General features: G+C 35.4%; 4 protein-coding genes across 4 annotated transcripts; 1 reads left to right on the forward strand and 3 right to left on the reverse strand.

The window, feature by feature from the left end:
* Nucleotides 1-5: 5 nt before the first annotated feature.
* On the forward strand, nt 6-9,893 carry Nup133 (nuclear pore complex protein Nup133). The gene is made up of 5 exons (XM_074254855.1): nt 6-221; nt 691-816; nt 2,670-5,634; nt 9,313-9,535; nt 9,650-9,893. The coding sequence occupies exons 2-5, from the start codon at nt 719-721 to the stop codon at nt 9,796-9,798; spliced, it is 3,435 nt and encodes a 1,144-aa protein (XP_074110956.1). The 5' UTR covers nt 6-221; nt 691-718; the 3' UTR covers nt 9,799-9,893.
* LOC141535080 (uncharacterized) lies at nt 9,830-12,850 on the reverse strand. Its single transcript, XM_074254856.1, has 7 exons — nt 12,312-12,850; nt 11,946-12,242; nt 11,523-11,690; nt 11,290-11,468; nt 10,986-11,212; nt 10,092-10,912; nt 9,830-10,029 (listed from the first exon to the last, which is right to left on the reverse strand). The coding sequence occupies exons 1-7, from the start codon at nt 12,838-12,840 to the stop codon at nt 9,890-9,892; spliced, it is 2,361 nt and encodes a 786-aa protein (XP_074110957.1). The 5' UTR covers nt 12,841-12,850; the 3' UTR covers nt 9,830-9,889.
* Nucleotides 12,851-13,001: 151 nt separating this feature from the next.
* On the reverse strand, nt 13,002-15,227 carry LOC141535083 (RCC1-like G exchanging factor-like protein). Its single transcript, XM_074254866.1, has 5 exons — nt 15,028-15,227; nt 14,096-14,654; nt 13,803-13,975; nt 13,536-13,697; nt 13,002-13,454 (listed from the first exon to the last, which is right to left on the reverse strand). Exons 1-5 carry the CDS (start codon nt 15,134-15,136, stop codon nt 13,117-13,119), a joined length of 1,341 nt encoding a protein of 446 aa, XP_074110967.1. The 5' UTR covers nt 15,137-15,227; the 3' UTR covers nt 13,002-13,116.
* A 968-nt stretch (nt 15,228-16,195) lies between these two features.
* Sha (shavenoid) lies at nt 16,196-24,536 on the reverse strand. Its single transcript, XM_074253943.1, has 8 exons — nt 24,428-24,536; nt 23,511-23,726; nt 20,847-20,960; nt 20,556-20,689; nt 20,316-20,466; nt 19,753-20,222; nt 19,636-19,719; nt 16,196-19,522 (listed from the first exon to the last, which is right to left on the reverse strand). The coding sequence occupies exons 1-8, from the start codon at nt 24,534-24,536 to the stop codon at nt 17,144-17,146; spliced, it is 3,657 nt and encodes a 1,218-aa protein (XP_074110044.1). The 3' UTR covers nt 16,196-17,143.
* Nucleotides 24,537-27,386: the final 2,850 nt, after the last annotated feature.

Raw genomic sequence — 27,386 nt, forward strand, 5'->3', positions numbered from 1 at the left:
GTGTCAATAGCAGCACCGAATTTTAAAACCGGCATAACCTCGGGTTGAAAGTTGAAATACATAAATAATTAAATTTGATAATAAAAATTGTTGTTAATTTATTTTATATTTGTATTTATTATTGTTATTGGTTATTAATGACAAGTTTGTGAATAATTATTTATGCAAGCTACACAAAAATAAGTGTAATTTCAAGATTTTGTATTTTTACAACTAAATAGGTTAGAAAGACCGTTGTTATTTTTTTTTAATTTAGTAATTTAGTAATTGTTAATAAAAAAATTAATTTGATTATTTTTATTATTATTAAATTAATTTTATTTACAATTTTTGTCTTAAGTTTTAAAAATTATTTGTGTTACTAAAATTAAATGACAAAAATGGAAATTAGATGAATGGTTTTTGTTTTCGAATTTATTAGTTTAAAAAAAAAAAAAAAAAAATCCAATTCATTTAATTTGTCAATTGTTAAAATGTTCATTTAATCAAAAATTTACTTATTTAATTCTCGACTTAAAAATTTTAATTTTATTTCACTTGTCATTTAAAAATTTCAAAACACCTTTTGAGTGTCATAATAAATTTAAGTATTTTTTAAGTAAAATATTTTTGTTGTAAAATAATAAATTGAAAAAAAAAATTTTTTTTTAAATAAATTTCTTTATAATTAATATTTAAAACTGATTGCAGATCTGTCAGATTTGAAAAATAACTAAAAATGGACCGACATAGTATTGGAAGTTTTATGAGTCGCAGTGTGTCATCGCCGTCAAGAAAAAGATTGTCTATGGCACAATCATTGAGGCGGCAAAGCAGGTAAATTAGCTAAATATATAAAAAAATAAAATTTAAATGTTACTGCAATTAGTAGACGATTAAAAATAATTAACGCAATTGAATTATAAAATAGTAAAGTTCAATAGGCTTTTAATTAAATTTAACTGCAATCAACCGTTGTCTTAGATACTTTGTATCCTTTACATGACCGGGTAGTTGATTTTTTTTGTTGATTAGTCGTTAAAGAACTGTTTTCTGGGTTTAAACATGTTTTCACGCCATGTGTCTTTGATGGAACAAACACTGGAGGAATAAAACAATATTATTATTATAATTATTATCATTGATATCTATCAAAAAGTCATTTATTTTCATTTAAATTCATTAATTATATACTTTTACAAGTCAATACTTATAGGTGTGTCCAGCGGTTTGCATTTTATTAACCGATGATGAATAACACTTCCAACCGTGAAGTTTAATAGTAATAAAAGTAATATTTTCTTCAACATAGCTTTTATTTTCTTCAATACTGAGTTATTTGTGTGGAAAAAAAAAATTTTTGGTAATGACTCCTTATCCTTTAGAAGTAATGACTCCTTATCATTTAGCCATATATAATAGCTAAATTTGTCATTAAAGACAAATTTTTTGGGAACTGGGGGAAATAAAGGATAAAGGGGGAAAGGGAGGACCTTTACTCAGTAGGAATTTTCGGTAACTGAAAAAGTTATATTATATAATATATAATTTTCATCAGCAATATTTTTCTCGAGCTTTTATACGCTGTCCTACTGCGTTTGTTATTTTTTATATTAATGTCTAATTATAAGAAATAATAACCCAAGGTTATTCGACCGGTCATAAAAATATCCAAATCACAGAATCTACTTTTATTATTAATTATCAATAAATTTTTAATTAAGATGTTTTCATTTTAAGTCAATAACAACATTTTAAATTAATTTTATATTTATAAAATGATGTAATAAATTTTTTTGTCTCTTAGGAAAATTTATTTATTAAATTAATTAATAGAAATTTCAAGTGTCATTAAAAACTACTATTTGTAAAGGAGATTTTTTAAAAACAATTAAAACCATATCTTATTACATTTGGAAATTCACATCGTGGTTTCTGTAGCACTGATTTTCCCGTTGTAGAAAAATCATCAAATAATTTTAAACACATTTTTTTGTCAGCATATGAAATAACGCAAATACTGGAACAACATTCTGAATTTTCTTTACACTGTCCAAAAAAATTATTATAATAATTATTATTATTATAAAAACTAATAATTTTATATAGAATGTAAAATACTCACAGGCGCGATAAGTGGTTTGCATCTTCTTTCTGGAAAATTAATGAATTCTCCAGTCACAAAATTAATCATCAACAAAAGTAGTATTAATTTGAGCATATTGTTCAGTTTCTTCAGGTCTTGAATATTTTTTAAATAAGAATAAACGTTTAATGACAAAAACGTTTAAATTTATAATTTTTATCGACTAGATCAAATTAATTTCATCAATTAAAAATATAAATCCGGTCTTTAAAATTCCACCTTAACTACACATAAATATCGGTAATAAAATAATGTTATTACGACAAACTTTTAAACTTTGAACTTAATGGATAAAATAAATAAAAATAATCAATTTTATTGATGAATAATTATAAAAATATATTTTACTAATTAAAAAATTAATAAAAAATTTTTTCTCCTAATCTATATAATTAAGAAAATAAGCAAAATTTTGTGGCCAGTGTATTTATATGACAAAATGGGTTTTCATGGTTAAATTTGCTAGTAAATAAATAATAAAAAATTTTTACATCCCCAAAAAACTGAACATTACTCAAAAAACAATTAATTCTTCTAATTCCAGCGGAGTTAGCATATCCGGGCGTTCAAACCAGTCAATCCAGGTGCTGTGCCGGAGCGCGGGGCACACCGTAGAGTCCTTCGGGTCATCTTTACCCGTTTTAGTCACAGAAGCATTGACCTTCGTGGACCGTAGCACGCAGGTAACTGTGAGAGTGTCGCAGCATGGATGGGCCTGGCTGGTCTGCAACCGCCGCCTCTTAGTATGGCAATGTAAAACAACTCTGCATGACCCGAAGCAGCAACGACTGGCTTTCAAGAGCCAGTGCCGAGAACTGCTCCTTCCCCAAAGCGACCTGGCACACAAAGCGGACTGCATCTCCGTCTGGACATCCCCAGGCCACCAGGTTCCATCGTGCATGGCAGTCTCCCCGGAGGGAATCGTCCGCTACTGGCCTTCGGTCGCCCACGAGGAGTCCTCCGTGGAGATATCCGCGGAGCTCGCTGGCCAGGAAGTCGACTGTCTGACCCACATTCCGGGCCACGGGTGTATCCTGGCCACTACAACTTGCACCGTGGCTCTTCTCCAGCCGCTGTTCGTCGCCGGGAGGAACACCATCACATGCCGGGTCCTCAGGACCAGTCCCGGGTGGCTCGGAGGGATTGGCCGTCGGATGTCCTCCTTGATATTTGGAACCATTCCGCAGTCCCCGATGTCTGAGACGAAGCTGTCGAAGGTCCTGTGCACCTACTTTGGGGATCAGGGCTCGCGGGTGCTGATTCTCGCCGGGTCCTCGCTGCAGTACTGGTCATTCCCGATCAACGACCAGGAGAAGATGGAGTTCGACGAGGATGTAGGCCACGTGGTAGCCCAGGCCTTCCAGCGCGTCTCCTGGGAGAACGCTGCCTGTAATCCGTCGAGCATTCACACTTGGTTGATCGACATGCAGACCAACGATGAGGGAATCGTCCTCCTGGTAGCCGGTCACTGCGAGGAAATTTCTCCTCAAGTCCAGTTTGCTCTGGGACTTCTCCAGCTGAATTCCACCAACCTGGTGACACCCTTCAAGTGGTTCATCCCCGTTAAAGTAGGGCCCTTGCTCTATCAAGACAACATTGACAACACCATAAATTCCTATCGCTTTATTTTGTCCGGGTGGGAAGCGATTGTCTACAACTACTGCTCGGTCCTGGTTGTCAATGTGACCAACGAGAACGAGCAGGACAAGATTGAACTTATTCGTCGAGGAGAAGATAAAATCCTCGGAGGTGACTTATGCTCAAACACTCCGATTCTCTTTACCCGGAACTTGGGGCTGATCACCATCCAGACCTCAGATTTCACGGCTCAGGACTTCAACTCGAGTTACGCTGATTTAAGCGCTAACACCAGCGTGGATTCTCCCGGGGAAAATCTGGAGACTATGTACTCCAATGACAAGATACGGGAGATGTACTACACCTCTGATGGAGTCGAACAGCTGAAAGCAGCCTTTTTGTTCCACTTGAGACAAAACGAGTCCGAGTGCCAGCAGATCCTGGCAGAGCTCTTTCCAGTTGAAGAAGAACCGGTAATGGATATTGATGCGAGCTTGGACACTCTTGCTTTGAAAGTTGCCAGTAAGTTGATTGATGATTACCCTGCTAATGATCCAAGGTGGGCTAATCACTTGGACTCTTCGCTGACAATCACCACTGTGATGTCCATGCAGATTCCTCATCAGCTGGAAGGAAAGCAAAAAGCGCTTAATTTGTTTGTTAATTTTCTTAAGGACTACGGATTGTGGGACCGGTTCTGCGCGGTTACTTACCGCGGAGTGATAATGGCGACTTCCCATGTCATTGGAGAGTATGCTGAGAAAATAGTCGCAGCTTTGGCGATATTCAACTTACAAAACCGGTACCAGGATCTGATGGACCCGGTGATCGAGCAGACGTTGTCGGAAGAAGCGGCTGGTAACGCCTCCAGTGAGCTGACGGCCAGGGATATTTTTTACAGAGAAGTTAGTTCTATTCATTTGGTCCTGCCGAATTTGGTGAGCAGCGCTATAGAGGTCACGCAGTCTGAGAAGCCAGCGCAGCAGATTTCACAGTATATCTCCCAAGTAAACTCTATTCTTCTGGGAGTTTTGCACGAGGTTATTAAATTCAGGCAAGCTAATGCTAATAGATTCGTCCCGACGAGCAACTCCAAGGCTGTAACGGAATATTTGCCCTGGACAGCTGCTTCATCGTCTTCTGGGAAACAAGATTTAAGAAATTGTCTGTATACTTTGCAAAATTTGACGTTGAAGCACGGAGTTACTGGAACCAATGATACGTCGCTGAAGAATGAATTGTACGAGCAGATTGTCGGATTGGTTGATTTGATTCTCGATGGAAAGAAATGTCACCTGGAGAGTATCCGCGGTACAGATAAGTTTGAGATTTTAGTCAAGCAGTATGAAGCAGAGAGAACGAATTTAATTGCGCCGTTGATCAGGAACAAGCAGTTTGAAAACGCGGCGATGTTGGCGGAGAAGTACTGCGACTTTGCTTCCCTGGTGAGGATCTGCGAGTTGACTGACAACAAGACTAAATTGGACAACTACGCGGAGAAGTTCGCAGCTCAAGATTTTGCTGGATTCTTGTTCTCCTGGTATGTTAAGGACGGAAGATCAGGCCAGCTGGTCGAGAGGTGTAGGAGAGAAGGAAAGGGAGAGTTGATGGAGAAAATCTCAGAGCACCCGGAGCTCAGCTGGGTTCAGAACTCCCTGATGGAAGAGTACAGATTGGCTGCTGATACTTTACACAAACTCGCGGTCAGAGAGACTGAGCTGGTGAGGAGGAAGAAGAGCATGTTGAGTTTGGGAAAATTGGCGCTCATTTGCTCGAATGAGATCCAGGAGGAAATCAATGAGAATTGTGAGAGAATAAATAGGGAGTTAGAGTTAATAGCTCATCAAGAAGAATTGCCTGGGGATGTTCTCGAGGCGTATGGATATGATATCAAAAAATTGAAAGTTTTGACTCCTGTTGAATTGATTACTGTAAGTTGTTTTTATTATTATTATTATTATTATTATTTGTTATTAATTGCTCAGGGGGGTTTTCCCCGGAGTCCGACTCTCCGAGGGCCCAACCTGAGCGCCATCCATTACTGCTGCACCACTCCACACAACAAGGTGGTTAGTGAGTGCAGCAGGCCAAATTCATTTGCCTAAGTAGACGCAGGGATCCCAAAATGACAGCCTTTTGCATCCGCACTGCTAGAGACACGGCTGCTGAACTGCAAGCCGGTATCTTCGCAAGTGAAGACACAAAAGACTGTTTCATCCCTCCAAGGACGCCGACAACCAAAACGACGAGCTTGACACGGTAACCTGGGTACAGTTTGCCAATTTCAAACAGGAGATCCTGATATATCTGGTGTTTGTGCTCTTCTTTGGCCGAGATATTGTATTCGGCTGGGGCCGAAAACTCAATGACATAAATGTCACGAGTAGCCTTGTCAAAGAGCACAATATCAGGTTTGTTGTGGTCAATCCGCCGGGTTGTTGCGAATGGTATGTTCCAATAAATTTTGGAACTGTTATTTCTCAACAACCTGCGGAATATCTCCTGGCAGATAAGGCAGCACTGGTGTCTCATCGATACCGCAGCTATATCTGAGATGATAATAGAGTACTCGCAGGGCAGCATTGTGACGCTGTATGTAGGCACCTCTTGCCAGCACAGGACATGCCGACAAAAGGTGCATCAGCGTCTCCGGATGTTGTTTACACGTCCGACAGGACGTGTCCGGAAGCTGCGCCTGGAGCACCTTGCTACGGTATTCGAGAGTGTTGATAACACCATCTTGGCAGGCAAATATAAATCCTTCGGTCTCGGACATCAGGCCAGCTGACTTCAAGAAGGAGAATGTCAGCTGGGTGGACAAGCCATGGTCACGGACGTGTTTGAAATACACGCTGTGCATGGACTTGTCCATGTGTTCACCGAGGAGTTTTTTTCCTCGGCTATCCTGACGACGCTCTTGAACTCCTTTTTCGGGAGTTCAATGAGAGCGTTTATTTCTCCGAGACCTAAGGTATTTGCCGCGTAGATTGCTGCCTTATACAAGAACGACCCCTTCCGCGCATTTTCATGACTATGAACAAATTGCATCAGGAAGTCGTCCTCGTCTGCTGTGAAATTGGCAACCTCGTATGTTAAACTCAGAACCAAACGATCGTGAAGCCGCTCCAAGCTCTGCAATCCTCTCCCTCCGATGTTCCGGGAGAGGTACATCCTGGCGACTGATGAGTTAGGGTGCATGCTCTGATTCATATTGATGACTTTACGGGTTTTGATGTCGAGATCTTTCAACTCATTTCGAGGCCATTTCAGGATCCCAAAAGAGTAAAGTAGGACCGGGACAGCGAGCATGTTAGTAGCTGAGACTTTGTTCTTGCCGGAAAGTTCTGATGACCAGATCTTCCGGAGTCTCCTAACATACTCACTGCGAAGAGTTGTTCGGACTTCAGAGACGGCATGCATTTGCCGCTCTTCAATCCCTAGATATCTGTACAACTCTCCGGCGTCTAATTCTGTTAAGACGCTCCCATCCACTAATTCGACATCTCCACCCGTATCAGAGCACTTACCCTTCGCCAGGTGTACGACCGCACACTTGTCCAACCCAAAAGACATTCCGACATCTCGTGTGTACTCTGCTACGATGTTGATGGCCGTTTGTAGATGATCTTTGTTGGCACTGTATATCTTTAGATCATCCATAAACAGTTGGTGAGTGATCGAGTATACTCGATCACTCGGTAGCCCCGCAGAGTACCCACGAGTTTGTCGGAGGGCAACAGATATTGGCAGCAGTGAGATGCAAAACAACAGAGGGCTCAGAGAATCTCCCTGAAAGACGCCTCTCTTGTACTGAACAGTTCCGGTTACGTGCAATGCATTTCCACTTCCTATGTGAAAACGCGTTCGCCAGAGCTGCATCGTACGTTGTATGCATCCCACTGTTTGGCGATTGATTCCGAGGCATTTGAGCAGATAGAGAATCAACTCATGTGAAGTTGAGTCAAATGCCTTACGGTAGTCAATCCAGGCCATAGACAGGTTGCGTTGGTAGTAGATTGCGTCTTGAATGACGCATCTATCTACCAACAAGTTGATCTTGCAACCTGACACGCCCTGTTTACTGCCACGTTGTTCGTATATCTGTTGCCACACAGGCTCTATCTCCTGCAAGATACGGTTATTTAAGATTTTTGTAAAAATCTTGTAAACCGCATTCAAGCAAGTGATAGGCCTGTAGTTCTTTGGGTCGGACAAGTCACCCTTTTTAGGGATGAGTACGGTTCGCCCTTCTACCAGCCAGTCTGGAATTGGTTCGTCGCCCTGAATGTATGATGTAAAAATCCGGGCCAGATGAGCATGTGTAGAAGAAAATTTCTTCCACCAGAAGATGTTTATGCCATCTGGACCCGGGGCAGCCCAGTTCTTGCTGCCATTCAGGGCTTTACGAACCTCTTGCACACTGACTGCAGGGCTCTCTTCGGCGATATCCTGCCGTCGGTGTTCTCGACAGAATGCCTCGAAGTCGTGCAGAGCTGGAGTATCCGGGTTGACGTTTGGTTGATCTCCGTACAATTCACTCCAAAAGGCTTCCACTCGCTCAGATGATGGATAATTCTCGGGAACAGCGGTCTTAGGTGACAGAAAGCGTGAAGGGTTGGATCGAAACAAAGAGTTGTCGATCAACCGCTTCAGCCTTTTCTCTAGTGACTTTTGGAAGCCACCAGAGCCCGCAACCTGTTAAGAGACTCTTCTTTGATGACAAGAAGAGTACTCTTGTTCAGTGTGTGATGTCGCCTTCGAAGTTTCGCCGCCAGGCGACGAACTTTGGCGTGTACGGTCTTTGAGTACTAACATACTCTATCACACACTGAATGCGGGAGACTTGTTTCCGAGAAATGTCAATTTTGTGTCCAAGTTGAGCGATGCGCAGCTTCAACTTCGCCTCGAAGGAGAGAGAATGTCTTCTCTCTATCGGCAGAAGCGAAGCCGCGGCACCGTAGACAACTTGGTTGACAGTGAGCAGAGTGGAGTCCTCTTGAAGCTGTGTGGGGAGATCTTCGTTCACCGTGTCGAGCTGTTGTTTTGAGTGAGTCATCTTTTTGGAGATGCTCACTTGTCGACCTGTAAAGAGGTTGTCGTTGTCCTCGGAGAAACGGTGCCGTTCTTGGTGTAGCGGTGCTGGAAATGAAGGCCGATTAGACTGCCTTCTATTTGGCAGCAGCGATCGTCGATTATGCCGAAGGTATGAGGCGTAATTACGCAGGTGTTTGGGCGTAAAATGTCTGTGCTCCGGATGCATGCCACACCAAAGTGTGTGCATCCGGGCCATATACCCTGATACCTCCGGCTCGCTGTTCTGCCAGCACACCAAGAGATCGGCGCGAAGCTCCTCCGTCCACTTAAACTTAATCCTATAAGCGCCGGGGTCGTCATAAGTCATCGGGTCCGGTGTGCTCCTCCCACCTGATGACTGGTCCTCATCCGAAGAGGACCGGTTGTGGGGAGCACTTCTGAGATTATACTGTTTTGGAACTCAGATATTACGGTGCAACGGGTAGTTGGACCGTAATTATTATTATTATTATTATTATTATTATTATTATTATTATTATTATTATTATTTTACTGATTTGGTTTGTTGGTTCCAGTTGTACACGTGCGAAGAAAATGTTCCGGTGACTGATTTTGACTTTAAAAAAGCTTTGGACTTGCTGGACTATGTTGATGAGAGTGAAGACAAAATGGGATTGAAGATCAGCATTTGGGCGAGAGCTGCGCAGCGCGATAGATGGGATATTGTTTCCAAGAATCCAGAGCAGCAGATTCAGCAGATGTTGTTTTTTAAAATAATTAGTCTTATTCACGTACATGGTATGTAGTTTTTTTGGTCATTAATTTTAGGGTGTTTTGATATGGGGCTTCATCGTTTTTTGATTATAAAATGGATATTTAATTTAGATAAAATGTATATTTAATTTTTTTCAGGAGATTCTATCGAAGATTTCCTTCCACCACTTGACTTACTTATTGCTGACTCTAACCTCGGCACACTTGCCGACTCGAGTAACTTTCAGTACCTCATCAGATTAATATACGAATTTACCGCTCAAAATTTCCAATTAAATTCTAATTAAACTTAATCCCAACACGAGTAATTATAAAATATGTAAGTAAAAAATTTTGTATGTTAAAACATTATAAATAAATTAAGATTTTCGTATAAAATCAACTTATCAAATAATCCATTCCAAAAATCAGCAGTACGAAGACAAATAAATTTTTGTTTTCCAATATCGAAGCATTTGAGCATTGAATATTGAGCCGTAATAAATATCTGATATATTCTGGTGTTCTGCACTCAATTTCTATAAAAAAATTTCAATTACCAATCAATTAATTATTTGATTTATGAATTTATAAAAATTACCTGCGCATTTTTTTAAAGAATTAAATCCACGAATTTGATAATAAATTCCCGGGCAATTAGCGTTTTTATTTTTACAATCTTGAGAATCATTAATAATAAACTCCGAATGTCCCGAAAGTTCACGGCAATTATATTTATTTTTTATTACATTTCCGTCAAGTTGCGTCCACCAGCAAACTTCAAAGCTCCCGTATCCCACCGAAATGACCGTCATAGAAATTCTCTGCGTGTTCCACCTCCACTGCGGGTCTAGCCGGTAAACAATTGACTCCTGAGGCTTCACATAATCTTCTAAGTGTTCATGAGAATTGCTGCTATTTTTTTCACTGCAATTCAGCCTCAGGCTTCGCGGAATCGTAGATACGTAGCTGGCAATCTCGTCAATGCGGGAGTCAATCAGGTAATCTTCAGGACTAATTAAAAGTTCTCTGAAGCTCGCCGCGTTATTTTTTGACACAAAGTAAACAATATTGATATCCGGATGGTTGGACTTTAAATTTATCAAAGAGGATTTTATCTCCTGTTTTTCATTTTTTTTTACAACTGTCCTTGGAGCCAGAAGCAAGATCACTTGTCCTAAATTTCCTATGTCATGATTTGCAGATTTTTGACTCCATATTTTAGTTAAATAATTATTCGCGTGGTTAATTAGCGAGAATATATTTAAATTTTTCGGCCAAGTTGATGCATCGAGGGTAGAAATTTTTTCGTGAGCCGTCGACGGGCTGTCGGTAGTATTTAAAATCCAGTCTCCGTTTTCACAATTAAGAATTCCTATTTTTGAACCATACATGGAGACATTCAAGTCTTCTATTAATACCCTAAAAATTAATAAACGTTAAATTGATTTTTTAAATTTAATTATAATTATTAATTTTTTTAAAATATTTTTACGATAGAAAATCTTGAGTGTATTCTTTAGACCAAGAACCGTCAAACGCTACTAGAACTTGGACGCGTGGATATTTTTTTTCTTTGTGACAACGTAATTCTGTAAATAAATGATCGTTTACATAAGTCGTGAATTTAGACACTGCATAATTAACCATTGTTTTTAGGGACTCGTCCGTCATGTAGGATATGCTTTTTTTGTACGCCAAAATTTGTGATACTGCGTAGGTCTGTAATAAATAAATAAATTTATTATAATTATTAGCCATCATTAATTTAAAATTAGGGGATAATATTAGCAGGTTACTTGTTCATTTAACATTTTACGAGAAGCGTGGTACCAGAAAATTTTACCACGCTCGCACGCTGCGATATTTGAGTCGAAAAATGCACCTTTTGATGAGTAATAAATCTCGAAAATTTGACTGAGTCGTAAGTTGTTGAAATATTTTATCCATTTTCGCAAACTACTTGCTATTATGAAACCTAAAATAGTAGAATGATAAAAAATTTAATTTGTAAATTATTTAATAAAATTACCATCAACAGCACCGACAATTTCAGCTCTGGTAACTTCATAATTGTCATCTTTGTTCAGTAAATAAAATAACATTGGTCTCATCGTACTGTCCCAAGATCCACTTGAGCCTAATGACATTTTTTCACCTTTTATTGGACCTTCATAAATAACCAACTCAGCCAATTCACCTTTAATTATTAATTACATTAATTAATTTATTTTTTAACAAAGTATAACTTTTTATATTTAACTAGCAACTTGCAGAGTTACAAATTATAATTTAAAAAATTTTGGCTTAATAATTTAACTGTATTTAATTGTATAAATTATTTATATTTAAGTTGTTAATATTATTATCAATAAATATTTTGATATCAGAAATGTGGACAAGATATCTTATCCAAATTCCTGATATTTAAATATTTATGTTCTATAAAAATTACCAGCGACTGTAGCTAACCAAATATTATCAACTTGAGCATTTGACCGCTGCAAATTACTGAACCACATAGATTTATTAACTAGTATCTCATGTCTTGGTATCACGAAATCCACTTCATCTTCATTGAACTCATACGGATTCAGCAGTGAATCATACAAAAGTTTTACAGCAATAGTCTGGTATTGAAGAGCAGCAGCGATTCCTGCTATTAGTGTTCCAGGTGCTACTGTACCAAATTCAGTTAAAATAATACCTTGCTCCAATGGACACAATTTTTTACTTCTCTCCAATGGTTTTGCTGAAATTAAAAAAATTAATTAATAAAAATTCATTTCATTATGTAAATACACTGGTCACAAAATTTTACCATAAATTTTTTCAGTAGGTTGATCAACACACAATTTACTCTCGGGTTGATCATGATCCGCAATAGTATTTGAAATAACGCGATGCAGAGTGCATCGTTCCACCAAGCTCAATGATTCTACAGGAAAAAAATCCGGGTTGCCAGGTATGAACTCATTGATGATTTCATTTTTAACTCGTTGATTCCCGGTGCCGCTGAACGGGAGAATGCCTTCTATTTGGCTAATTTTAACTTGGTGCTGTTCTATGCCATCAAATTTGAATCTGTGTAGCATCGAAGTCACCAGTAGTCTCAAATCTACTGAACTTTGTACATGTAATTCTATTTTACGGAAAATGTCTATCAGAACATTCAGCGTCATCGGCAAACGTGCTCCACTTAATGTTTCGTTAGTGTAACACTCTTCCAAATACTTTGGAATTTTTTTCTCACAATTGACATTTGAAACTATCATTGTTGCTATTATTGCCATTGATATTAATAACGATACAAATAATTTATAATTTAATACAAAAAATATTTGTTTCATTTTTTTAATTTAATATTTAAAAAAAGAATTGAAGGTATAAACAACTTTTTAAAATAGATTTTAGACTAGTGTTACAGGTTCCGTCGATTCAGATGAATCAACAATGATAATATAACATCAGCGATAAGATAAGTCCCGAGATAAAATAACACTTTTAAAGGTTTTGTTATTTAGACATTAAAAATAATTTTTATTGCTTACAAAACTAATAATAAACTAATTGCAATTTGTTATTTACAAAATTATAAAATTCTGTGTTGTATGTGATAAAGTTAATTAAATAAATGCGCGGCATAAAGCGACTGTGTGGTCGACTCCGCAAGCAACTTTCTCAACTTTGGCACCCACAGCCACTTTCAGAGGGAAAAATTGGTCTTTGCAGTGCCCAAGACCCAGGTATCCGTAGGCATTGCGCCCCCAGGTGTAAAGTTCGCCTTGGTTCGTGACTGCACACATGAAATTTATTCCGCAGTAAATTTTTTCAACTTTTATATTTGGCTGGTATGGATTCCGGCCAAAAAGAGTGTTGGGAATCAGAGTTGGCATCTGGATTTTTGTAACTCGGGGACCAAATCCCAGGATACCGTAGCCCCAGGTGTAAACATCTCCCGTTTCTGCAAAAAAAATTTTTTATAATTTATAATTTTATAAAAAACAGGAAATTTTAATTGAAGAGAAAATTTTAGTTCTGGTACCTGTTAAGGCCATGCAAAAGCTTCCACCAGCAGCGACGTCGACGATACGTCCGAATTCAGAGAAGTCAGATAGCTCGATTGCAGTGTTTACTTGGTAATTGTCATTTTGTACTGGCAACTGTCCGTACTCTGAATTACCCCAGCCGTAAACTTTACCGCTTTCTGTATTTTATAAACGTTAAAAATGACAATTAAAAAAAATATGACAATTAAATATTCGATTATTGAAAAATGTAAATATTTTAAATTAATAAAAAATAATTTTACCACTAAGAGCAAGTACGCAGTCAGAAATTCCAGCAACTTTTATTATTTTTTCACCTTCCAGTTCGCCTTTAACTAACTCAGGCTTCCACTGATTATTATAATGCCCTAGACCAGTTTGTCCATCAGCTCCCCAGCCACAAGCGTAAACCTGTCCTTGTTCAGTCAAAAAAATACTAAAAATTTAAATAAAATCAGATTAATTTTAACAGATAATTATTAGAACTCGTTGAAAATGAAATATTAAATTTCAGCAATAAATTTATGTTTTTGTTTTAAATAAATGAAAAAAATACCTGTGATCTTGCCCAGCACTAACAGCAGCAATCTTCTGACCGTTGATTTCCGGAATATGAAAGATGACATGGCTCTCGAAATGGTTCTCTTCCTCAATGATAGACCTCCCACACTGTCCATACGCATTGTTACCCAGCGTAAAGACTCCTTCTGAGGTAAGTATCAAGGAATGAGCTCTGCCAGCAGCTAGCCCAAGGACTTTGCTGGAGTTCTCTTTCAAGGGCAGCGGAATTGGACGGGGTAGCGGCAGTTGCCCAGTTTTGCCGGTGACTTTGTACTTGAAATCCTTAGCTTCGAAACCTAATTGCGAGTCGGTGTTGATGCCGTTTCCGTAGACAATGTTCTTGTCTTTGGAATTAACTCCGAATAAAGTAAATCCGTAACCACATGCTATGTCAGTTACTTGATGGTGTTCTCCGAAGAATAAACGACTGGGCTTCGCTATGAAATTGTAATTGTGCTTTCGTCGAGTTCTTCCGGCTGTTCCAAGGCCACCGTGATTTGCTAGTCCCCAGACGTAGACACGATGGTCGTTTGAGCTTGTTCCATAATCAAAAACTTAAAAATTTTTTGATATTTTTGCATTAATTAAATTAGAAAAAAATATATTTTTTAAAAATTATATCGACAGTTTTTCAAATTTTTTACAAGTGAAATTTTTTTTTTTATTTTTTGTGATCGTGAAATTAAAAGATAAAAAAATTTTTTTTTTATTTGATAAATAAATTAAGTAGGAAATAATTTAAAAAAAATTGTGTTCATAATTTTGTACAATTTCTACATGTTTAATTTTTTTTTGTCAAAATTTGATTGTCAAAAAAATCCTTAAAGTCAATTAATGTCTTTTAATTTCATTTTCACTAAATAATTGAAAAAATTTTAATTTCATTTTTTTTTATTAATGAAATTTGTTAAATAAATAATTATTTACTTGGTAGTGGTTGCCCTTCATTTTTTTTCGGCTTTTTCATCCTTACAGGCGGCAATTTTTTATATTTTTTTGCGCCAATCCTTGAGTATAATCTGATTGAAGTAAACATCCCTTAATAAAATTATATTAATTGATATGAGTAATTTATTTTTTTATAATTATTTTCAGATATATATTATTCCTCTGTATTGTTGACTATTGTTACGGAGAACATAACCCTCATTGTGTCATGTGGGAGAGGATGATTTAAATTTATCAAGTAGAGCGTTAGCTGTAAATTCTTATATAAATTTAAAAATTTTCACGCAAAATAAAAGTGTATTTAATTAAAAAAAAAGAAAATACATTTTTAAAAAATTTTTCAAAATTATAAATTAAAAAAAAATTTTTCAAATGATTAAAACATTGGTTTTAAAAATAATCGATTGGTTTCATTAAAGTTTAAATAATTGCGAGATTTGTTTCGAGAGACGCACACAGGGTGCGCAGTAGTCACACTTCGGAAACCCGGCAATGTCGTTGTCAATTTCGCTCTTACAGATACCCAAATTTTAATTACTTAATTATCGTTGTTAATTATAATTTATATCTCATTTTGTTCGGCGAATTTTTTCCTTCAATCTGAATATATAATTATTGATAGCCGTTTCGTTTTTATGTTAAAATTTTGTATAACAAGATTCTGAGTTTTTAGCAGTATTTTAGTTCAAAGTTTCGCCACCCAACGGTCAAGCGCTGGCGTCGCTTTTTAAAATTTCGAGTGCGCGCGGTCATTTTATTTCTTTGTTAAGTGTTCAGTTGAAATAAAATTGTATTATAAAATGTCTGTATAAAAATGTGTTTTAAAATTGTGTGTTATTTGTTGAGTGAATTAATTAAATAATTAAATTTAAATTTAAAAGCAAAGTGAAAGTATTGTGCTAAAATCGCCAAACATCTGAAAATTTTTTATTTTATTTAATCAAAAAACAAAATTAACACTAAGAAAATTACTTGAAAAACTATCAGCGATCTAGTGGAAAAAAAATTTGGGCTTGGTCATCAATCATCATGTGAGTAATAAATACACTTATAAAGTTTATTAAATTATTCTATAAAATTTACATACCATTATAAAACCCTGTCACCATAAATCCCCATAAACAGGAGAGAAATAAATATTTCTCAATCCCAATGTCCAGTAAATACAACAATTATTTTACTAGCTTTGTTGTTTTTACTGGAGTAAGTACAATTATTATTTTAATTATAATAAATATTATTATTTATTACAAAATAAAAAAAAAGTCTGATAATAAAAACATAATTAAATTAAAAGTTACATTAATAAAAAAGAAACAAAACTTTTGGCAGGTACGTACGAGCGTGCGCTTTTGTTAAAAAAATTATTTATAAAAAAAACAAAAGTCTTATAAATTAACATAAAAATTTAACGAGTTAATTAAAAATTTGCATAATAAATAATCATAAATTAACAAATTTTTAAATAATTTAAATTATTAAATAGATAAATTAATAACTGAATAGTAATCATACTAATAATAGTAAAATTCATTTAAATTCCAGTCTATTTTAATTCACAGTATTATATTATAAAAATCTAATACCTTCCTGGCAAGACATCTTCCATTTTTAAATTTTCTTATTATCAAAAAAATATATTAATTTATAAATATCTTGATTAATTTACCGATTTATAAATATAAACATTCATACAATATTATTTAATAACAAAAATAAAGACTAGAATAGTCAATTTTAATCATTTAAATATTTAAGAGAAAAACTGGCTTCCATAAATCTGATAGCTAATTTTTTTTTACAATTTTTATTTTGTAACTTTAAATGAACCATTAGAATTTTTTAAATTGTAGCCAGCTCGCCTTACCCTACTTTTATAAAAATAAGTACTTAAAGTAACTGACATCCTAAATATTGCACACCGTCGGCCTCTAGACATTTAAAAAACATCTTCAATAATTAAAACTAAAAACATTAACTAACTAATTATAATTAAAATCATAAACTACAATTCCTATCTCTTATGAAGCAAATAAAATTATTACCCGATTAACGAACTTGTTATGAGTTTATAAACTTAAAACTCTTTGACGAATTAAAGCACTAGACTATTCTTACCCTCGTGCGGTAAAACAGTAACAAAGCTCTCATGTTCGCTATCACTATTGAAAAAATATCTCTCCTCGCTTTTAAAACTGTCTTTATCCTTTCCTTTATCTTTAATGCAGTTGGCAAAATCTACCCCCGAGTCATAGCTCTTGGAATGGTCCTCTGCCGTGAGTTTCCTGAAGTTCCCAAAAAACACACTGTCAGTATCGACGCTCTCTGCTCCGCTCTCACTCTCCGCAGCATCGCAAACCGATTCGTTTTCATCAGTTTCCGAAACACTGCCAAATTCGTACTTCAGCAAGTGCTTATTGGAGCCATTGCTGTCCGTGCTGCTGAGGTACCCAGAGTCCTCAACTTTTCCTGGATTCTTGGCACCCCTCTTCCCATCTCGGCGGCTCTTCTTCCCTACGTGATCGCCATTAACGACAGGAGAACATCCACCGGCCGTAGGGTTACCCGTATCAGTAAATCTCCTGTCCAGGACGTTTTTTGAACCATTTTCCTGCTGACCATTCACCAAAGACTTCCCCTCAGCTTCTGATTCTTCAGGAGGCAGAGGAACCACGTCAGGTTGATTCTGCTTCCGTTGTCTCCTGGCTTGTCTCAGATCAGGAGTCAGGTATTTCTTGTTTTTTCCAATTGAAGAAGTGGGTTGTCCGTTCAGTGAATTAGTGTTCATCAAATTACTATCAACAGTCATCCTGAGTCTCGCTTCGTAGATTTCTCTCAAACTTCCGTATCCGCATGTCAGCGAATTTCCCCCATTACGATTCCCACTTCCATTTTCGTTTCTGTTGTCATTTTCATCGCCTGTACCATCTAAATTGGCCTCGTCTCTGAAGCTTCCTTTGCTTTTCAGCAAAATCTGGGACGGCCGTTCCAGAGAATCCACATAAACTTCAGTGTTAGCCTCTTTGTTGTCATAGATAACATCCCCATTGATCTTTAACTTCATGGGCTTGCGATCCAAGGTATCAGGCTCGTACTCAGACTCATCATACTTAACGTAATTATCTGGAGAATCCTGAACTTTGATCGTCAAATGACCTGGTTGTTCCGGCTCGTAGCTGATTTCTGGCCCAGAATCGTCGCTGTTTGCTGGACTGGCGTACCCGTCATTAACATAAACTTCGCTAACTAACGAGTAACCTTCATTTCTTGAAACCAATTCCGGTAGCTTGTTGTAGTAATTTTTCCGTTGTACCTCTTCTTGGTTTTCAGTCTGTTTTTTGAGGTGCTTATTAAGCAAGTTCGACTCCAAACGCTTCTGGGTTCGCTCAAGACTGTCCACTTCATAGTCGATGTCGAGCAGCTTGCGCTCTATCTTGTTGTCCAACTTCACATGGACCATTTCCTTGATAACCGCGTCCATTATCTTCTTCGCTTGTAGCTTTGAATTAGGGAGCTCATTGATCATGTCGGGCAAAACCTGGACCATCGAGGGTGATCCAGTAGCGGATTTATCTGAGTTACTTGGAGATTTGTAGGAGTTTAGAGAGTTCAAGGACTCGAAATTCGTTTTTTCAGAGCTTCCGTCGGGGGAAAAGCGTCTTTCGTTCATTTTTGATTCAATCTGACTCTGTAAAGCCGCATTTTCCTCCATTTGCTTGATGAACGAATTTTCAATGGCCTTCCGAACCTTGTCATTGATTTGGTTTACTTCATTGATGGTGTTAATCTTCTGCTGGAGTAAAGTACACTTGCGGGTGCGACAATACCGATCGTAGTTGGTGTCTTCAAACATCGACTTGGTGGAGCGTTTTGAGACGCTGTGTTGGCTGGTTTGGTCGTCGTCACATTCACTTTGTGCAATGTTCTGGAAAGTACGAAGCATCGGCGGGTCTTTCCAGGTTGTCAGGGAGTTTCTGTTGGTGTTTCGTCGCGGAATGTCGTTTAGATATTCTAGACTGCGGGCAAACACACGCGAATTGTCTTGTAGTTGATTTTTGTTAAAACCATTGTAGTGATAGTTGTTGTTGTTGTTGTTATCCAATTTACGCCGCGATTCCGAAAGAGGCTTGATATCTTCAAGCCAAGCACGGACCCGGCTTTCCCCAACCGGTCGCAAATGGTCGTCAGGAAGATTTAGCAAAGGTAGGTTGCCGTTACTGGTTGATATTTGCCGGGTATCTAAGCAACCTGGACAACCGGTACATTTTTGAGATTTCCGGGATTTTGTAACTGAACTTCGGATTGATGAGGCTGCGCGCTTGTGGGAGGTGCTGCACTTATCCGAACTAATGCTGTCTTCTTCGGGAATTTTGGTAAGAGTCGGTATGAAACGCTTTGCAGTTAACTTGTGCTTGGCAATGGATATCACTTCGCGAATTTTTAGGATGAATTCGATGGCTGCTGGTGGTGGAGCCTAGAAAAATTTAGAGTTAGAATTGTTTATCGTTTTATTTTTTAATTTATTTGATAAAATATTCATAGAAAAAATTTTAAATATTTTTCACTACTTTTAAATAATTCACTTACCAACAGTAATTGTCGATCAAAGTAAGCCGGATTGAAATACAACTTCCTCCGTTGAATACCCGGTAATACCGACATATCAAACTGCTGGTGATGCAATTGCTGTTGAAACTGATTAGCAGTATCAGCAGTCTCAACAATCCTGACATCTTCCTCGGGCAAGCGCTCAGCAATTATTGCGGAGGATGACGAACCCATCATTGAGTCGTTAGCTTGCTCGACAAACATTGCATGGGGATGAATAATAGCAGAGGTTACTTTCTCGAATCCAATGTCGGGATCAGCTGGATTGTACTCCTCGCCAACGGGGTCACTAGTCTCGCTGTGAAGGCTATTGCTGTCACTTTCGAAGTGTCGGTTCAGCAGAGGATTATTTTTTATCAGTCCCGCGGCCTCGCGGCTGGGAATTGTCAGCTCTGAGTCCCGGGCATTTCTTTTCCGGCGGGCTTTGCGGGTGTGTAGGTACAGAGACACGCTTGCGATGTATATCAATACTAACAGCAGGATTGAGATTCCTATCACCGTATATTCGAGTGTTGAGAGGCCTTGGTGAGATGGTCCAGTCGAGACGAATGAAACTTCTCGAATATCTGAAATTTTATTTTTATTTTTAGAAATTATTTTATTCTCTTTGTACTTATTTTTTAATATTTTTAAATATTTTTTAATTAATTTTATCTTACTGCTTTTTGATGGCGAACCCGCGACTCTAAACGCGACACAAGGTGTAAAGACACCTGGATTTGTTGAATTAGGCGACGCATCTCTGCAGACTAATTTAACCGCGATTAATTTACCTTCCGCGGATTCTCTCAGTCCAACGTCACCTATCCACTGCAAAATAATAAATTTAATTTAATTATCAGAGAATTTAATTCTTCATGCAATAAATCATAGAGTTTATAAATTACTCAATTATTTACCTGAATAAACGTTTTGTTTTGATCTTTGAAAAGTCGGAACGGCGATTCTGTGCTGGATAAATTTCTGAACTCCGACCAGCCTGATCTGCCGAGCTGCTGAGCGCCAGCGATACCACATACTGGGGCCGTAACACCTGTACCACGTTATAATGATTTCTTTTAAAATTTGCAGGAGTAGCATTAGTAGTAGAAATAGTTGTATGGAGAAGTAGTAGTAGGTTAACGCATATATAATAATGAATAATGAGATATAGCAATTGATTATCTCGTTATTTTCATAAACTCACTTACCCTGAAATTGAATTTCTGCTTGAGGATAAATTATCTGTCCAAGTTGCGGCAAAAATACGTAAGGAATTCTTTCCACAACACCGGCATTGCTGATAAAACCTGTGACTCTGCATTCTGAAAATTACCACTGTTTAGATTTTTCATCCTACATCTTTCGTAATTATTATTATTCTTATTTATTTATTATTATTCGTTTTATTAGTGTACTGTTTTATCAATTGACATTAACTGGTTTATCTAATCTTGTAAATTAAATCAAATTGTAGTAATGTTAAAAAATTTAATCTCAAAAGAAATTTATGGATTTTATTTTAAATAATTGAAATTATTTATAATTAATAATGAATTTTCAATAGAATTTTTTTTCCTTTTTTTTATAGATTTCGTCTGATTTCAAGAAATGGGGGATGGAGTATGCAGAGTTTCAACGAATGGTGAGTCACTATACAATTTTCTCTAAATATCGTGTGAGACTTGAGTTTTGCAATAATTGAATTAATTGTAGACCCTTGCAATAGTCTAGAAATTTTTTAATAACATAAAGTTTTTAACAATCTTGAACTATAAAAATAAAAACATCTATGATGAATGAAAACCATCAGTTTCCAATAAATTTCAAGCCCAAAAAAAACTTAACTGAATAAAAATAAAAGATCAACTATAAAGTGATTTATCTGTGGGCAAGTTAGTTTAGAATCTTTAGAATTTACAATTGGACACGAGTGATTTACGCTATTGCAAGTTTTCCCGTTGCTGGATTTTTTATTAAAACAAACTTTATTTCCCAGTTAAAACTCCTCTAAATGTTAATATAAGTAAAAGTAATGTCGAGATGCTAAGTAAAGTCTCCGCAGGGATTGAAACCCTTGAACCCTGACCCCGTAAACTCGACATTCAATCTATCTCCGTAAATACCCACATATATTACATTATATTAACAAAATCCTACCATAAATCCAGTTCGGTTTTTACCAAGCAAGAAAAAATACAAAATATAAATATCAGTAATTAAAAATTCAATTTTGAATTTAATAACGCTTTTGACGATAATAGTGCCTTTGTCGCTGAACATTTTGTCGACTCGTGAAATTTCAGACAACAAAGTCGCGTAATTATCAACTTCCGTACGAATATACGACCCTAAGCTTCAATTAATCTTATTATATATTCAGGGACTTTTGATAAAATTTATGAATTTATAAGTTAGATTGAAGTTTCATATTAACAGAGATTTTTATCGAGATTATATCATCAAGCCACACATCTCGTATTTCATAATTTATGTCCCTTTCGTTACTTATATTATTATGTTATTTCATACATAAAATGCCGAGTGGCAACAACAAGAAGGTCTTAATAGAATTTCGCACTCTAATGTCCGCAACTTTTCAAAATTGTTTCATTAATGTCCAGCTGCAGCTTATAAAAATTATTATTATTCATTTCGTTTGTTGTACATACTAATGTACTAATGTGGTTTTCATGCGTGGTATTATCATTATTTTCGTTAGTATTGTCATTACTATACTCGCGTGTTAGACTCACTAAGGAGAAGGACGTATACATATGATTTTCGCATGACCTTTGACTTTTATTTTCATTCATCTTTTTGTTCATTAAAGCCGCGGTTATATTTATCTGACTTAGAAATTTTTTGTTTGAATGATAAAGACTTTGTGATTGAGCGTAAGTGATTTCGTTATTTTTTATAATTTATTTCAGGATCATAAAGATCTTTTTTTGCTAAATAAATCCCAATTTGGATTTTTGTTAGTATAATTAAAAAAAATTTTTTTTGGATCTTTTCGAGCGACTTTACAAATATTAAATAATTGACCTTGTACTGAGCAATTTAAAGATTAAAATTTTTATTGAAAATCAATTTTTGGGGTTTTTTAATCAAAATTTGTCTTAAAAAATGGAGTAATAAGATCTCGCTAAGGAATGTTTGCAATAAAATAGTTTTTTGTTAATCATCGATCAGGTAAATTTTCTTTGAAATATTAACAACAATACGATTATTTTTACTATAAAAAAATTAAATTATGACAATCAATATCGAAAATATGCAAACAATCGAGAAAGTGGCTTTTGACGAACTGAAAGTACAAAAATAAAATTTATTCTTCTCTCAATTCTTCTACATTTTCTCTTTTCTTGACGTCATAAATAAAAGCGCTGACGATAAATATGCAGAGAAATTTCCATAATTGGAAAGTTAATAAATCAACCCCTGATTGTAAATTCGGTGATAATGGGCGTTTTCTACGGCCTCTGAATTGCAAATTAGCGATAGTGATAATGGTAATTAACCTGTCTTAGGACCAACTCGGTGAATTTTTTATTTTTTCATGAATTATTAAGCATAAACCTACACAAATGTACTCACATGTCAGGAATGTTTTATGGGCATCGACCCAAATATTTAAATTGGTTAATTTCGTATAAATAAAGTTTTCACAGTAACTAAAAATTAGTTTATGAGAAACAATTACAATTATAATTGAATGAGTAAATTGAACAGTCTCCGATGATTGATCACTTATTACAGCATTATGATATAAAGATTTTCGTTAGCGTATTGCCTGAAGAAATGTAATTTAAAAAAAAGGATAATTTTTGATGATAATTATGATAAAAATGATATTGGTAATAATAACTTACCGTGGATGTCGCTCACGCAAATGTTCAAGTCCTCACGAAAAAGGGCCAGCTCTGATTTGCATTGACAGACACAGGTTGTGTTTGTGGTTACTGGGCTCGTTGTTACGCTGGATGTTAATGATGATGAATTAATGCCATCAGATACCTGGGATATTTGTCGTTTGTAAGGATTCGCTGTTCCGCTACTGACAGCTGTGCATGTAGTAGCGCAAGAACCTTCATGCAAATAAAATAAATCCTTATATTCATAGCTCGCAGTATTTAAACCGTTAAATACCGGTATTTGTTTATATGATTTTCGTATTAATAATTATTTTAAAAAATTAAGTTTTAGGTAAATATTATATTATTTTAATATTTTTGCTGATTATTATTAGCAAAAAAAATTTAGCTCTGAAATTAGGAGGAATTTATGGTTTTTTTAGTTGGTTAAAAAATTATTTTTTTTTTTTTTTAATTTTGAGATAAAAAATTTAACATTTTAGTTTCTATAAAGAGCTTTGAATTTTTTGAAAAATATATTTTTTAATAAGATTTTATCCGTTAAATATTTTTTTTAAATGTAATAATTTATTAATCGTGAATTTTAAATAAAAATAAATAAATCATTGAGAAGACTAGCTTTAACCAGTTACAGGTGTTAAATATATTCCAATAAAACTAGTCGTGTATATATCAAAGTGAAAAAGATAAATCTCGGATAGTTCGCACGAATGTTGAAACAAGTAAAGTACTTAGCATATTCTTAACACAATCGTTATTTTGGAATGACCTATTTTTCAGTACCAATAATTAAAAATTAATAGTATCATAAATTTAACCTTGAAGATAATACTTTTATTGAGTAAATTAAAAATAGCGCTTAACAATGGTAATAAGTAATAATAAACATAATAAATAGTGAAGTAGCAACATACCCTCGACAGTAAAAATATCACCGTCAATATGTCGAACCACTGAAATTTCCTGTCCTGATACGCTGATAATTTGTAAGCTGGTCGTAAGTACGAATAACGATAGAAACATTTTTTTATCGGCATTCTGAAAGCAAGAAAAAAAAATGATAGTTAAAAATAAAGTACCTAAAAATTAACATAAAACAAGGTTTTCAATTTTTTGCACGCGTAAAAAAAATAAAGAATATATATTTGACAGTTGTCCAATAGAAAACCGCGACGATAATTATATGACTGGACATGATATTTATGAGTCTGTGAATCTACCCGAAGTATCAGGCAATTTGCCAAAATAAAGATATCTCATTTATGTCTCTATACGCCGGAAACCCGTTACTTTTTTATTTCGATGTGTTTTATTGATTTAACGAGATTGTCAACTTGAAAAATCTATTCCATTTAGAGTTTTATTAAAATTTACTTTATACTTTTAGTTTTAGCTTCACTGTACACTTGAGTGAATAATAAAAGTATTACTTTTAATTTACTACACGAAGCGATAATTGCATTTTTTTATTTTTCGGTGTTTAAATAATTTAGAGTTTGTGGAATTTTTTTAATACGGTGAATTTGCTGTTAAAAATTTTAAAGCTATCAAGATTTTTAGTCTTATCAAAAACTAGTTAATTAATTTCAAGATTAACTAACACATTTTTGTGCATATATTTATTTGTTTTAAATTTCTTTTTAATCAAAATGAAATTTTAAATATTAGGTTGCTCAGTACTAAATCAATTTTGTTAATATTTTATGAACTCTCTCAAAAAGATAAAAAATAAATGAAAATTTTAAAAATATCTCATAAATAAATTGTTGGTGAAATTTACAACTAAAATTGACAGCTTTTGCAGCTGTAAGTCATTAAATTAAAGATCAAAAGTCTCAAAAGTTCAATTAATAACATCCTTTAATGAAGCAATAATTGACTGGCAATTATAATTTTATCAGATGAATTACCGGAAGAACACCTCCAAAAAAGTCTACCCCAATCCAGTAATAATAATAAATGGTTAAAATAAAACATTGTCAAAGTATTTTAATGAGGCGAAAAGAGCCAAAAAATTGATCACTGAAGATCCGTGACGCGAAAACCCGTCAATATATACAATTATAACTTCGGTTCGAAAAAAGCCACCCAAACGGAGCAGAGACAAGAGAACTTTAGACTTTTAATGATGCCCTAGCGGAATCCATCCGATGGATAATTAGTAGCATTGCGTCGAATCCTCGCGTATTTGGAGCATCCAAATGATTTAAAATGTCCCATCATGTCAGATCAGTTAGTATATATAAATATACAGTTAGCCAACTTATTGATAAGTACAGCTCCCTTACTCGGTTTTTTCTTCCTCATCACCCGGAAGACAAATGCTACATCCACTTATCCTTATATATATTTATAATTTACATCATTATCATTATCATTATGTATACAATTGGGTTGAATCCTTTTATACTTAAAAGTTTAAGAGTAACTTATCCTCAACTCCTTAACACGACATTCTCGAGCTCTGTTGAGGCATTAAACTTTTATTTTAACGAGTCTTTAGGGTCTTTAGCGGGCACGTATCGGTGGGAGTTTTAAGTGACACGAAGGATATGAAGGACCGCTTGTTAGATCCCGTTGCATATCATCATCTTGTCTCATCTGATCGGTGCATAGGAGTTGTTTCAAGATAAAAAAATGTACAAATATAAAATATGTTATGTCATGAAATATCGTAGGCGTGGTTTGAATTATACAGTGATGATACAAAATACGAATGCAAATTTAAATAACCTAAAATAAGACGCATCAATTCGTACTGTTATGCATCAACGAGTATACCGATGCGGTGATTTGCTTCTAGTGATGTGTAGTAAGGATCTTGGATTTATGATTCGGAATTATTCTGCTTGAATAGGATTTGTTTCACTACAAAATATTTATAACAATAAAAACAGAAAGATTTGGTAAATTTAAATATCATCTTCTTAAGCATTTTTTCAGAAAAATTTGATGATAAAGCTTTCATTCAAAGAAAGGATCAATTTTAAGTCTCCATGTTTTTGGAAAATGTGGTGAAAAAAAAAAGAGTAGTCATGGAATTCAAAGAAGTGACAGATTGCCCCAACTTTTCCGTTACTTCCCGTAAATGAATTATATATTTTAAAACTTCTGGTAGAACATTGCGCTCAAGGCATAAAATGTAAATTTAAATATAAATGTAAAATATGTATACTTTAAACTGGAGTATCGGTCGTTGCTCGTCAAGGTCACACAGAGAAACAACAGATGGATGGATAGATGATGTAATAACAACAATCATATAAATAATAATAATAATAGCATAAAAAATTAGCAAGACACTTTGAATAACATAGTTGAACAGTTGCGAAAGATCCTGTTGGATGGTGATATCATGCAGAAGACGAAAATTGACTTAAGTGCTACTCTATATCGTGTAACGACTCTCTTATTACGTATGATCACAGCGCGTGTCTTCAGACGAACTAGACATTATATTAGTAGAGTACGATCCACGTACTGTAAATCGGATTTTTAAAGTCTATTCCTTCGTTTTGTATACCTATGTATGCAATACGATGATGATTGGTGATTTTAGGTTATAGAATATGGAATTACTTCCGTGTACGCCTGGACAATTGTAGTTTTGATGGCGAGATCTAGGCCGGATGTTTATTACACTGACCTGCTGGTTTTCATTCTTATTTTACGTGCTTTTTTATTTGTTGCGTTATTTTTCTGGGGAAATTACAGTTTATGGATTTATAATTCGGTAAAAAATACGTCAGCTTTTGAGGAGGCTTTGATTTTTCAAAACTTTCTTTTATTGAAAATAAATTACAAACAAGAAAACTAAAACATTATTCATTATTACTAACCCAGAAAAAAAATAAATTAAAATAAATTGTTTTC

The sequence above is a fragment of the Cotesia typhae genome, unplaced genomic scaffold, assembly GCF_013202065.1.
Source record: "Cotesia typhae breed Kobodo isofemale line unplaced genomic scaffold, CoteBio_Ctyphae scaffold_13, whole genome shotgun sequence".
In the NCBI taxonomy this organism is placed as follows: domain Eukaryota; kingdom Metazoa; phylum Arthropoda; class Insecta; order Hymenoptera; family Braconidae; genus Cotesia; species Cotesia typhae.